General features: G+C 41.4%; 1 protein-coding gene across 1 annotated transcript in view; it reads right to left on the reverse strand.

Moving 5' to 3' along the window:
* LOC135698023 (uncharacterized) overlaps positions 1 to 13,920 on the reverse strand; it is a 124,394-nt gene that overhangs the window by 25,676 nt on the left and 84,798 nt on the right. Inside the window, exon 2 of the mRNA XM_065217895.1 lies at positions 2,189 to 3,212. Within this exon, the coding sequence (XP_065073967.1) occupies positions 2,189 to 2,267 (79 nt within the window). The 5' untranslated portion in view covers positions 2,268 to 3,212. The remainder of the gene's footprint in view (positions 1 to 2,188; positions 3,213 to 13,920) is intronic.

Raw genomic sequence — 13,920 nt, forward strand, 5'->3', positions numbered from 1 at the left:
AAAAAACGGGTTTTAAGGGGGTACTACCGTTTGTACTCGATTTTCACCCTATAACTTCGTCCACTTGTTACACAAAGTTACTTAAAATGACTTCATCTACAATGTTTTCATATATGTTCATCAATTTTTACAAGACCTTAAAAAGTTATTTAAAAAAATTTAAGCTTTAAGCAAAAAATTTTACCACTTAAATAAATAAAAGAAACACTCTAGAAGACATAAAAATGCTACACTTGATAGTTTCGTTGCAAATGGCCATGTCCCACTTTTTTTTATTTCGTCCCACTGTGCCACGGCGTATGTACTACAAAACTTAGCAAACCACTCACCAAATGATATCTCCAAGACCATGGCGCTCATACTCATTGCAATGAAAAATTAGATGAACTATACGTTATATTCGGGGTCCACATGTAATACGTATATTTGTTATAGGTCAGGTAGCACAGTAGTCAAATTTTATAACGATAATCATGTATTTAGACGAGCACTCCCCACTGTACAGAGCACCCTCGATAAATTGGTGCCCTTCCATAATCAGAAGGTTTCCTCCGCCTATGCTCATAATCAAGTTCAGTGCTTGGTGAACTTTTGCAAACTTCCTCCAGTCTTCCTGATGTCAATGAGGTACAGACAGAGGTGAAGCAGATCGTGAAATATGGTTGTATTAGTAATCCAAAAATTCAACGTAAACCCAAGTAGTGACGTCACTAATTGCTTGTATCGTACATGGGGTTTTACTCACACAACTTAACCGATTGCTTCACCTCGGTAATCCAGCTCATTGTCCTGATGTGTGCTCACTTCACATCTACACTGTGACCCAAGGGACCATAGTATAATCAAAAATGGTAAAATGTGTCTGTCTTAGAAAAATAAAATCCACAGTGTTTTCATAAGTGCACCCCAAACGACAGAAGTTCTGTCAATATTTCCATCAATATTTTGATGACAAAATGTTTAACAATATTTTCGATGGGTCATCAATACAGGGTCACTCCTCACGAACTTTGTTGTATCAGATGGAATATTCCGAGTCAAGTCACAACCACCTTGACAAAAGTTGCCGAAGAACAGGTCCCATCTGGTGCACATCAATATTTACATCAATATTTTCTTCGTCAGTATTTGCATCAATATGATTATCAACACTTTGGACGATTGACTCGTGTGGTGCTTACTATAAAGTTATCTTATGAAAGATTACTGTTTCTCGCTATTATCGGTAATGTAACTTTGACAGTTAGACATTAGACTTAGCTGTCACTTTACCGCAACGCGTCAGATCTGAATTTATTGTGAGTGGCCCTTAAGCGTTGACCTATATGAGCTCGCTCATGGTTCGATTCTAATCTGCTTTATTTTATAGTACTTTTAAGGACCCATAAGCTGACTAATGAAATTAATACATTCTTGGATTGTGAACAAGCATATGATTCATAAGGCAAATTAACGAAATTCAAATCGATTTCATGTTGCTCAAAAGCATACACACCAAAAAATTCTGAATTTTACTGGCGATGTAAACATCCATGCATGCAAATATTCATACATGTAAACTTCCTTTTCACGTAAACTAGCAACTTGCAAGAAATGTTGCAAACAAAAGTGGACAGTTGCATACAATATATGGGATATTGCATGACATGTCTCATAAATTTACACGATCTATAATCTAAAATTGTATGATATATGACGCTCCATTTATGTGCATCATAGTAACGGAAATTTACACTACTTTTTTTAGCTGTGTACCCTTCCTTCTTCTTCTTCGCATTTCAAGCTTATTGCATATCGCATATTAGCTTATTGCGTGCTCTCAACTTAGTGTTCTAAATGCACTTCCACAGCTATTAATTGAGAGCTTTCGATGCCTGTACCATTTTTGCATTGGTATAATTGTGTGGCAAGTCCAATCATACTTCTATGCCCAGGGAAGTCGAGAAATTTTCCAACCCGAAAAATTCCTAGACCGGACCGGGAATCGAACCCAGCCACCTCCAGCATGGTCTTGCTTTATAGCTGTGCCTTTACCGACTGAGCTAAGGGAGGCCCCAAAGCATACCCTAGTTAACCTATTTCGCTAAGTGTTTACAGTAGAAATTTTGCTACCTGATCTAATCATTTAATTGCCTAGCATAGATAAAACCACCAAAACCACAAAACACACCATAATTTATTTACTCACCACATTTGATTAGTAACAGCATCAGGTAGCTCAGCAAAACAACCGCAAAGCAGCTGATATGTTTCTCGACTGTGCCCATATTTTCACCCTTTGTTCGTCTGTTCGTACTCTAATTTGCACTCGAATTTTCTTTCGGCACTGAACCCACCGGTAGTCTACACCCACTACGTAGCATCAACGACTAATTTGAAGACCGTAATAAAATTAAATTTCTTTCCTGTTTCCAAGGATTCCACGTTGTTTCTTTTCTAATTAAGATTCGGTATGTTTACACTTCTATGTTTGCATGCATTTCCCTCTCATCACCATTATTGTAACGTCGTCGTCGTCGTAGTCGTTGGTGTTCTGTTGATGATGTCGTACCGGAGAAAGGTTTCCCGGGAACATGTCTACTACCGGCTTGGTTTAACTCATTTGAGTCCGCTTTCGTCACTGTACCGCAATTTCCTAACGTCCCTGAGGGAGAAAGAGGTTCCGAAATAAAGCTACTGTGTCCGAAGTTACTTGTACTTTGGGTTGCTTTTGTCTAACAGCTAGGTTGATGGCTCACAGCTTAATTTATTATCCAGGAGAAAAAAAAACATGATTTAAGGGCACATGTAGCTATGGAAATCTGCAAGCACGGTTGGTACGTATCTCCATGAAGCTTGTCCTTTCTGCTGACAAATTCAACACGACGTTGTGTTCACCGAGATTTTTTGTTGTTCACAGCGCAGAACACCCCTGAGTCTTGTTAGGTCAATTCCAGTCAGCAATAAACTTCCAGCTGGTTCGGCATTGCCCACGCTTTCATTCACGCGTCATAATCTTCCGAAATGGATTCCAACGAGATTTCACGCGTCACAGTATTCTCGTAGCAGGCTCCATTCGTAACATTCGGAACAGCATACCGGTGACAGCACGCGTGGCAAGATTCAGTGATCATGAAATTGAATTTGTCGGTTGAGTGAAGTACTGCCCCGCCCCGCAGAGCTCGGCGGTGAACCGTCTAGCTGGCCGTCTCTGCTGATGATGAATGATGGTTCTGGAAATGAAAATATGGGAAAAGATGAGGGAAAGAATATTACAGAATGCTCCACCTTATTTTCTACATACTTCTTCGGTGAAACCGGACATGTGTTTTAGTGACATATAATTGGCCTATGTTCACGTGATATGATTGATTAGGTGTGTGTGTGTATGTGAGGCAATATAGAAAATCGAAATACCGTTGGAGATTCATTTGTTTTAAAGAGACAAGCAGCCACAAACTTAGTTAGTTGGCCCAACATTATTTTACCAACAGGTCAACTTTTGAAGGACGTAGGTCCAGCAAATGTAAGTAAAGTATGCTTCAAGAATCCTAATTCATGTTAAATCGTGTTGTGTATTATAAAACCTAGGAAATGTACCTGAAATCATTAAAATCGATAGCAGATCAATTATATTACTACATACTTGACTGCGTAGCTGATCATGTTTATTCTCAACCCTCATTTTAAGTTGAAGACTGTAACGATGGATATTCGAAAAAAATCAACCCCTTGTTTTTAGACATCATAGTCGTGTGGTTAGCGGCGTCACCATTTGTGTAGGCGTATTGTGTCTGGTACGAAGTCAAGGTTCAATGCGCGCTTTCGCCTATGTTTTTTGTTGTTCATGTGGAAACTAATTGTGTTTCAAAGACAATAGTTAAGGGAACATTCATAAATGACGTAGCATTTGAGTTGCGGAGGGGGGTTTCATACGTTGTGACCGGCCATGTATTAGGGCCAAAATACGGTGGGAGTGGGTAGGAGGAGGGGGTTTAAAGACGGTCACAAATGTGTGTAAAAAAAGACCTGAGTGTACTTGCCACACAATTATACTAATGCAAAATTGGTACAGGCATCGAAAGCTCTCCATTAATAATTGTGGAAGTGCACCTAGAACACTAAGTTGAGAGCCCGCAATAAGTTTGAAACTCCAAGAAGAAGAAGAAGAAGAATAATGGTTCGTACTTATGCGGGAGGGTAGAAGAAAATATCTCAGTCAGACAAAATTATGATCTTGGTACCAAAAAATGATATAGATTAGCATGACATGATAGGTAAAATATCAAGAATCAATAACGTTTGCATTAAAAAAATGGACTTTTTTTAGATGGTGATAAAAAAAGCTACGACAGATAATTTCTTTTGATAAATTTCCCATGGAAGGTAATTATTTAAGCTTACTTGCAAAAAAAATCTACCCCCTCGCGAGCGGCCTTCCGGCAGTTAACCGGAACATACGCCATAGTGGACGAAAACATGCGTGTAGGCATGTTTTTGAGTTCTTTCTTCGTTTTATTAATCAATTCCTCCTCAGTTTTCGCGGCAACATTGTTGGAGTAGATCTTACGCTTTAGGTTGGCCCAGAAATTCTCGATGGGGGACGTTGGGCGGGTTCGCCGACTTGGGTACCACATCGATATTCAGCCACTCCATCTCCTCCAACGATCGTTTCGAGTAGTGGGCCGACGCCAGATCCGGCCAGAACACCGCGTCTTCGCCCTTATGGTTTTTTTTTTATGAACGACGCAACTTCCGGCAGGCATTTCGTACTATAAATTTCCCCGTTCACGGCCATTCCGGAGCGAAAGAAGAGCGGCTTTGACATCCCCTTCTCGCTGCTTGTCAGCCACAGCAGCACCTTCTTGGGGAATTTAATGTGTGCAATGAACTTCACCTCGGAGCTCACTTCCTTCGTGGGGGAAGTAAAATACGAAGTGCCCTCCCGAGCAAAGTGTGAGATCAAATTGAAATCTAAATTTGATGTTGTGATTTCGCTGATAATGATTACTCAGGTTGTTGTCGTATTGGTCGTTTTAACGGTTAAAATATCAAAATTGAGAGCAAACATATCTTCCTGTGATATCACATTGAAAACTATTTCTGCTATCAGTGAGAGCAAACTGAAAACCAAATTTGCTATCCATTTTTCCTGTTGATAACAAAACAAGTATTCAATGTGATGTTATGCAAAGGCAATGAAAACAAACCCATAACAACATATTTTTAAAGAGTAAATGTGCAGCAAAATGAAAACAAAATTTGGTATCAAATTTGTCAATGTGTAAACTGAAATCAAATTATGATTTCAGTTTGATGTTGATATCAAAACTTGATTTCAATTTGCTGTCATTTTGATGCTGGACTTCGCTCGGGCTGCCAGTCGTTGCCATCCAGGGTAAGATAGGTCTCGTCGTCCATCACCATCTTATTCAGCCGCTGCCGCTGCGTCATTGCCTGCAGCTCCGAAACCAGTGGACGTGACTTCCGCTTCCTGACATGTATGTTCATGTTCGCCAGGTACTTTTTCACTGTTTGGCCGGTTGCACTGACCTCCCGGCCAAGCGCACGCAGCGATGTAGCCACTTTTCCCTCGGTCTTCCTCTTCAACATCCTTTAGAGCTTCTTGTCGCTCAGGGTCGTCGGCCGTCCGGAACCGGGCTTTATTTCGATGCTCTGATTGTTGTCTAATAGTGCCAAGATGTTGTGGATGCCGGAACGGGCGTATCCGGTGTCCACAAAGTGCCGCGTGATGTCCGTTTTCGACGCGGCGGGGTGCCGTTCTTTGAACGCGCACACTTCTGAACGGAGTTGCTTCTATGTTTTTGCCATCACGGTTAGAGTTCGACTGATAGAGCTGTCAAATTTTGTCTGCTGACTCATGGGTTACTATGATTGATGCTGCATGGGTAGTTTCGTCAGTGCGGGTGAAGGTAAACCCATGAAAAATCGACAATTTTTATCCATTTTTTTAAAAATGCAAACGTTATCAGAAATTTGTTCCGCAATATCGGTCTTATAAATTAAGCAATTACGGTATCAAATCATTATCCAAATACTTAAGTTCAGGTTTTTGTTTAGTATGCAAATATCAGAATCTGTATTCGGCATAGGGCGTCACAATATCAGCATCAATCGACGAAATCGATGCGACCAAGAGACTGATAACTTTCCTTTTCTGTTGAAGTCGAGCAATTTCGCAGCATTCTAGCACCTCAGTTGGCGTCTACAATCAAATTTTCAATTGTGTGTCTCTCATTATCCCGTCGCTTCATTCGTTTTTCTTTCAAGCTTTGATGAAGCGGACGAGTGAAAGAGCGGTTGACTTTGATAGTTTCGTCTTTCATGAAACACATCAACCGAGGTTTCATGACGTATACGACGGAAAATGAATATGTATATTTAAAGCATTGCTCACGTAAAAACACTTTAGACTACATGTAATATATATTTATCACCTTCTTCGACTAGTCGTACAGACTGAACTTTTCTACTTATAATCTAGAGATTACCATTGATCCTAATTCTAAAAACGTTTTTAGTCAAGTTAAAATCAAAATTCGTCACAGACAACATTGACCAAGCGAAGACACGAATCGAAAGGGTTGATGTAGCCGTAGTTTGTGCTGTGGTATGGGACTGATATTAAAGCTGAGTTCCGAAACCATCGGGGAGGAACGTTTAGTGGAATCTGTGCGAGAAGTTCAGGGCACAAAATCACGTGTTAACTTATTGAAGCATATGTTTTAATTGAAAAAGCTCATCGTTTGACATATTCGATTTAGACCCCTTGTGCCACCTCTGAATGTCAAAAAAAAATAGCTTAATTTTTGGTATGATACAAAATCAGTCCCAATAATCTTTTTTCCAATAGGAAAACATGACCCGGAACGATTTTTAAAAATTAGCCCCACCTTAGTGAAAATACGACTCAACTGTGCATCATTTTTTAAGGTTGATCAGGAGAATACTAGCATTAATTTAGTGCATCTATTTTAAGATGGATTAAATGAAAACTTCCCCAATGGGTCTGGATTCAATCCCAGCCGAGGTTGGTGTGATTTTTCTGAGGCATAAAAATCTCTGGTCACGTCTTCTTTCGAAGGGAAGTAAAGCCGTTGGTCCCGGCCCATGTGTGTTGTTGAATGGGTGTGATATCTTAGGCAGGTGTGTAAGTTGCCTCCGTCGGTGATTGGCACTAGATTGCGGGAAAAAGACCGACGTAAAATAAAGGAATGAATGAATTAATGTCGAATTAAGTGGAATTAAAGTTAGCTTTCTTTATTATGCAGTAATGAACGATTCTGCAAATGGTGATCCATCCCTAACTCCAAGAAAATCCGAATAAAGCTCACACGATAAGTTTGTTCAACACTGAAGAGCAAAGTTAATCCTAAGTTTTTGATTCCAACCAAATCGATTTCCAAACCTCTACCTAAGCAGATTTATTTTGATAGATTAACATTCGAATGGCAATCTATTTCCACGTTTGTTTCAACATCACCGACGAAGACGAAAGTTATAAATCTCTCTTTCCCTATCGCACGATTCGCTTTGTTTGATCACCAAACACCACCCGAGCACCACTTCAAACGTTCGTCGACACCCAAAGTTTAACTGGAGAATTTCCCACCCACTTTCGTTCCCATAACCTCATGAATTTGTTCGGAATATTTATGAGATAGTACCTGCCTGACACTGAAACTGCTGATTTCATCACTTGGTCTTTGTTACATGCTGCTTAGCCCACCACAGCAACGATCAGCTTGGCTGGGATAAACCAAAATGCCAAAACAAGGAACCATGAGTAGGCAGCTGCCAACTCAGCATCCCACATTATTCCCCTCTTGCAAGCGAATAATGGCGCAAGGAGCAGTCCCCACTGGCAATGGTATAGCCCCTCCAAAACACATACTTTGAAAAAAGTTGTCTAAGAAACGAAAATGGGGGTTCCTTGTTCTCGTGATGAAGGTCCGAACAAGAATGTAGCTAAAAATGGAATGATGTAAAGATACCGAAAAGGGTTCTGCCCACGTTGTTCTCCACTGAAAAGGGGAGCATAATTGGGCGACCACTTGCAAATTACATTAGTGAAATGTTTCGGAGAGTGTTGTGAATGTATTTCTAGGCTGGGTCACCGTGGAACGTGTGAAATATGTGTGCGTGGTAGAATGTTGTTTTCCAACTTGTCAAGAGGTAATTGAGCCACAATACCCCAGAAGTTTAATCCAGTAGGGAAGGATTTAATCAGCTTGTTATACCTCGGATACTTTCCGTTTCATCTCGCAAAAAAACTTCAATATAACTAATATCGTTTTCATTATCCCTCAAAGCAAGAATCAACTTCAGAAAGAACCGATGCATACAAAGAATAAGAAATAAGTTTCAATAAGGATTAAATTCAGGCTTTCTTCAAGAGTCTGGGGTCGAGAAGCACCGCAATCAGCAGATATTGATTGGGAAAGTTTTTCAACGAACGAGTCGTGCCACCCAACTGGATGTCTCAATACCACACTGCTACTGCTCGGTTTAGCATCCATCGGGGAATCGGTAGTTACGGATGTCGAAATATACAAGGATAAAAATTGAATAGTCTCTATGGACTCGTTTCGGCTTCACACTCTGAAATTTAATCTGGTTCGACGTGGGGTGCAACAGCAGAATGTATGGGGGAATGACTTAAAGCTGAGATTTTCCTACGTCATGATATGTAGAGTAAAGTGGGGCAAGAGTACGCACTTAGTTTTAAAATACATGTACCTTTTTAACCGTAATATCAAATTTTAATTTAGTGAGTCGATTCCTTGACTATTTGGCCAGAATTCTTTATGGATAGCTATTTGAAAAAATCATGGCATTTTTCTTAAATTGGTTCCGACTGCGTACTTTTGCAGTACAGGTGAGGCTGAGATTGTCTTAAGATTGTACTCGAAAAAATGCAACACTTTCTTTTGTGTATAGCTTTTTATTGCATGGGTAAAAATTTATGAAATTTTTAGTAAAACTAGTTTAGAGTGTAATGTTTACATGTGTAAAATCTCGTCACAATCTGTCAAGAGGTTATTGAGATAGCTTCCAAGCAAAAAGTGCTTCGTCAAAAAAATGATGGGAGTGGTCGTGGAAAATCCAGGCCAGTCCCACAGGTGGATCGCGAAATAGTTCGGAATCGACAATTCAACCGTGTTCCGTGTGGTGAAAACGTTCAAGGAGACCTAGACGAGCCAGCGGTGAGCTGGCAGCCGAAGAAAAGCGAAGACGACGGACCCCGTGAACGCAAGGAAGGGAGGGATAACTTCAACCTTTCGATTCGGGACGTGGCCAAGAAGGTAAATTCTTTCGTCTGGTTTGTCCAGCAGACAATGAAGTGGGCCGGACTTCATGTCTTCAAGGTAACGAAGGCGCTTAACCGAACCGATAAACAGAATACGGTGGCCCAATCCCACGCCAGGAAGCTGTACCGTGAGTGGTTGGTGTAGCCGAAATGAATCGTAATGGACGACGAGACGTACGTTTAAGCGGACACCAAGCAGATCCACAGCCTGGAGTTTTTCGTCGGCAAGTCCCGCCAGGATGTTCCGGAAGAAGAAGGTTGACAAAGTACTTAGTGTGGCAGGCGAGCTGTGGGTGCGGTAGCAATATCGACCGCCACCATCAACGGCCAAATCAGTGCCAACATTTCAAAGGCGCGTAATTGCATTTGTAAACAATGGCTTTAGTCGTCGATTTCTCGCGAATGAAAGCTCACTCATGAAAATGAATGACACCAGTACGCAGAGGAATTTTTCCTGTATCAGCTAGCATTTCTTATTTTCAGGGGTGGGTTTTCATTTGCGAGAAATCGACGTCTAAAGCCATTGTTTACAAAAGCAATTACGCCCCTTTTAAATGTTGGCTCTGAAATATATAAAGAAGAATGCCTCCAGAAGCGCCTCCTGTCCCACGAAGGTGACACTCTGTTTTGGCCGGATCTGGTATCGTATAATTATACGATACCGGTGGTGGAGTGGTACGAAGCCAACGATATTGTATTTGTGCCGAAGGAGGCAAATCCGCCAAACTCGCCAGAACTTCGCTCAATAGAAAAATTCTGGGCGATTATGAAGGATGAGCTCCGGAAAACAGGGAAGGTCTTCAAAAATGACAAAGATTTGAAGAAAGAGTGTATGGACGTGTATAAGAAAGATAGCGCAAGTATTGCACAGGATTTGAGGAGGAGGGTTAATAAACAAAATTTGCAAAAACATAGCTGATATGTGTTTTTTTTTATTCCCTGAGAGTTTCAAAAATATCCGACTAAAAATGAATTTTTGGTGATCATTTTTGTCTGTTTTTTTTTTTCGTTTACAGTCTTTATTTTATTCGAATGATTGCAGCTATGTCTACCACTCTAAAACATTCGTACTTTGCCCCACTCAATAGTCAATAATGAAAAGGGTCTCCCATAAATTACGTCTTTCCTATATCGTCTGCTGATACATACCATAAAATACCTATCATAGATAAAAAATAATACTGGTTTACGTAGGTTATAATCCATGATATCATAAGACCGCTTCCAAAAAATTGTAATTTTATATCAAAATGCAAAAATCGTAAAAATTACATACATCTGATAATAACCTTTAGATGGAACATTCAAAATACACAATTTTTTTCTAGTAAGCTTGTATTCAGAAGAGGCTTCAATCCTACTCATAATTTTTCTGGTATCAGAGCTGCAACGTCGATTGTTGTTTTTGTTACTCGGAGTCTTTATTTTGCTTATTTCCACATTTTTTTTGGTGTATTTACCTCCAACGTAGCTTTCATTCGCAACTGTTTTTTTTTCAGTGGTAGTAATTTTGTGAAAAATTCGTGGTCTACTGTGAAAATTTGTGCCGAAGAAAGGTTTAGAGCAGTGCTGGAAAGCACCTCAGAGCGTTAGCAAAGCAACTTTGTGCATGCATCTCACAACACTCGACAAAGAGTGTGTGGTTCTCCCATTTGCTTCGCACACTCTTTTCCAACTAATCTGTGAGAATGCAATCCATACAATGAGCGGTACACTCCGTGCGGCGCAGGGAGCGAATATAATACAACAAGCGCTAATGTCTTCTTTGAGTTCTTTGCAGACTTTGCTTAACGCGACTGCATGCATAGGAGATGAAGAAGGGCATAACAAAGAATAATTTTGACTTTTTGGTGGGTTTCCCATTTGCAACCCTACACTGCGTGGCGCTCTTTGCATCGGAGTCGTCGGAGCGATGGCTACACATTGAGCTTTCGTTATTTCTGGGTGTGTGTCTGTCTTCTCTTCTCCGCTGGTTTACACTTAGGCAGGGTGAAAGACAAGCAAACTTTGTGTTTGCTTGATTCTCACTTTGTTGATTTCAGAAAATCAGTACATTGCGCGCATTGAGTGATCAGGTGACAGTCCTGGTTTAGAGTGAAGTGATATTCGTGTTTGGTATTCACCAATACATCCTACCAGTGCTGCAAAATCTCGACAGTACACGGTGATATTGACAATTCTGCTTTGGTCACTCATTTTAGCTAAGAGTCATAGTCAAGGCAAACCATGTCAATTGTCAATGACAATGGTGTCAGTGACGAACATGTGCAGATTTGTTTATTAGCTAAATATGTAACGAAATTAAATAACTTGAGCAAAACAATTACATGGATCCATTTTAGTGAACAAGTATCTACGTCCTGAGCTACTTGGATAACAATAATGTAACACAGAATGTACTAAATTACACTTTTTGTTACCAGGTGAATCTTTGTCATTGACGAAAAAATGAATGAGATTTTGACGAAGGTTTTTTTGAGGATCAAGTCTGTCAGTGACTATGTGACGAACAATTTTGTCAATATCGCGCGAAAGTCTGTCAATGACAATGACAAATCTCAGCACTGCATCCTACCCTACCGCATGCACTCCTAAGCGTCACCGGACCTAAATTAGTTCGAACGGGAAACTTATTCACAGCGGCACGAAACCTTCAACAAAGTCGTCAACCAGAATTCGGATAAAGAGTGGGTGTACCCTGGTGTACCTATCGGCGTTTCACCCCAGTACGACTAATGATACAATTTTTATACTCGTTCGTATCTGTCTGTCATTGGAACCCAGTGAAACTCCAATGGTGGCTAGGCTGGTATGAAGAGGAATAAATCCATGCACGGTGAACTTCGTATCATTCAAGATTGACGTGAAGGAGAAACTGCATGACCTGGCACTTTCCTGCGTTTCTTGGCCGGAGGTATCCATTTTTGTGAATTTGAAGACTCACGAGCAATGAAAATCATCAAACTGAGCAATGCTGCTCCTATGGAGAGACGGCGATACCAAGATCCAAGCAATTCAAGAACCAACGATGTCGATTCGAGATCGTCCAGCAACTGAGGCGCACCGTAGAAAGCCCGATGGAAGCACCCAATCGCCCCAACCCAGTTCGACATATCGCTGCCACCGTTCATCCTAGCCGTCTCGGTCCTGCGGTTAGCGGTGAAAAGGGAGTCTTCCACCATGTTTGCACAGGCAAGCATTATTGTAATTCCAGTCTTTCGTTGCATGATGAGTGTCCCCGCACTTAGATTATCACGAGCCATGTTGAAGTAAATCCTGTGGTTACTACACTTCGGATGAATAGACGCACCGTAGGAACGGACGATAGGACTTCTCAATCGGGACGCAACTTAGAAAGCATTTTGGAAGCCCCCGGTTCGAATTTTAGCACTCTGTATGTCACCGATTGAGGAAACACTTCTTTAACGCCTGCCAGTTGGAAACCGGAACGTGCCGTAGAAAGCATCGAAGAAGCCACTAATCCCTCTGACCCAGTCCTACCGTCTGCCGCCTCCGATCTTCATAATCGTTCCGAGCCTGTGTTTGGATGTGGAGAGGGGGTCTTCCAGCCCACTGACTGGCGAGTATCCGCTTGGGCTTCCGGGGAAAACGCGACCACCAACCGTGGAACACATGACGTCATGTTGTACTACCAAAACGTAGATGGAATGAATTCTGACGTTCACGACCATCACCTAGCGTATCGGACCGGTGCTACGATGTCATTGTTCTTGTCGAGACTTGGCTCGATTCTCGAACGCTTTCGAGTCAGACGAACTTATCGAAACTCATTTCCGATCCGTTTTTACAATAATGAAGAGTGCGATACCAATTGTTGAGAAAATCGTTCTCGGTGACTTAACTTTAGCTGGCGTTTCCTGGAAACCTTCTCATAGCAGCTTTCTTTACCTAGACCCTGTACACTCTGTATTTCACACAGGAGCAGTTAGCCTTCTCGACTGCTATAGTTCAGCAACGCTATCTCAAATTAACCACGTAGTCAACGAGAACAATCGAAGCTTAGATCTCTGTTTCGTAAGTGGTCAGGATACATCTCCACGGCACCATTCCACTAGTGAAGCAAGTTCATCGTCATCCTTCTTCGGTTGTCACTGTTAAAGATAATCACGCTTGGGATTTTGTGGACATTTCCACAACCGTGTCATACTACTTCCGGAAAGCAGATCATCGTAGTATCGTCGACGTGCTGTCTAGCATAGATTGGGAGAGCATCCTCGATCCTGACAACGTTGAAACTGCCGCGCATGCTTTTTCACATGCCTTATGTCATTGAAAGACACGCACCGAAAAGAATTCACCATAAAGTTGTTCATCCTTTCTAGAAGTCGATCAAGAGAGCCGAATTAGGGAAACTCACCAAGTATCGCACGCTTTCGTTGCAACATCACTACGTTAAGCTCGAGTTAGCCGTCGATGCTATTCGCGTTATCAACGAGGGATTCAGAGAAAAGTCAAGTCGCATCCAAAGTCCTTCTGGAATTACGCAGCGCAAAGAGTCTGGCATACCGTCGTTAATGGAGTTGAACGGTGAAGTCGCTTCTACCTCTCAGGAGAAATGTCGCTTGTTTGTAGCGTTTTCTCTGACGAGA

The sequence above is a fragment of the Ochlerotatus camptorhynchus genome, unplaced genomic scaffold (genome assembly GCF_037179485.1).
Source record: "Ochlerotatus camptorhynchus isolate MF236.1 unplaced genomic scaffold, CSIRO-AGI_Acam_v1.1 ptg000081l, whole genome shotgun sequence".
Lineage (NCBI taxonomy): Eukaryota > Metazoa > Arthropoda > Insecta > Diptera > Culicidae > Ochlerotatus > Ochlerotatus camptorhynchus.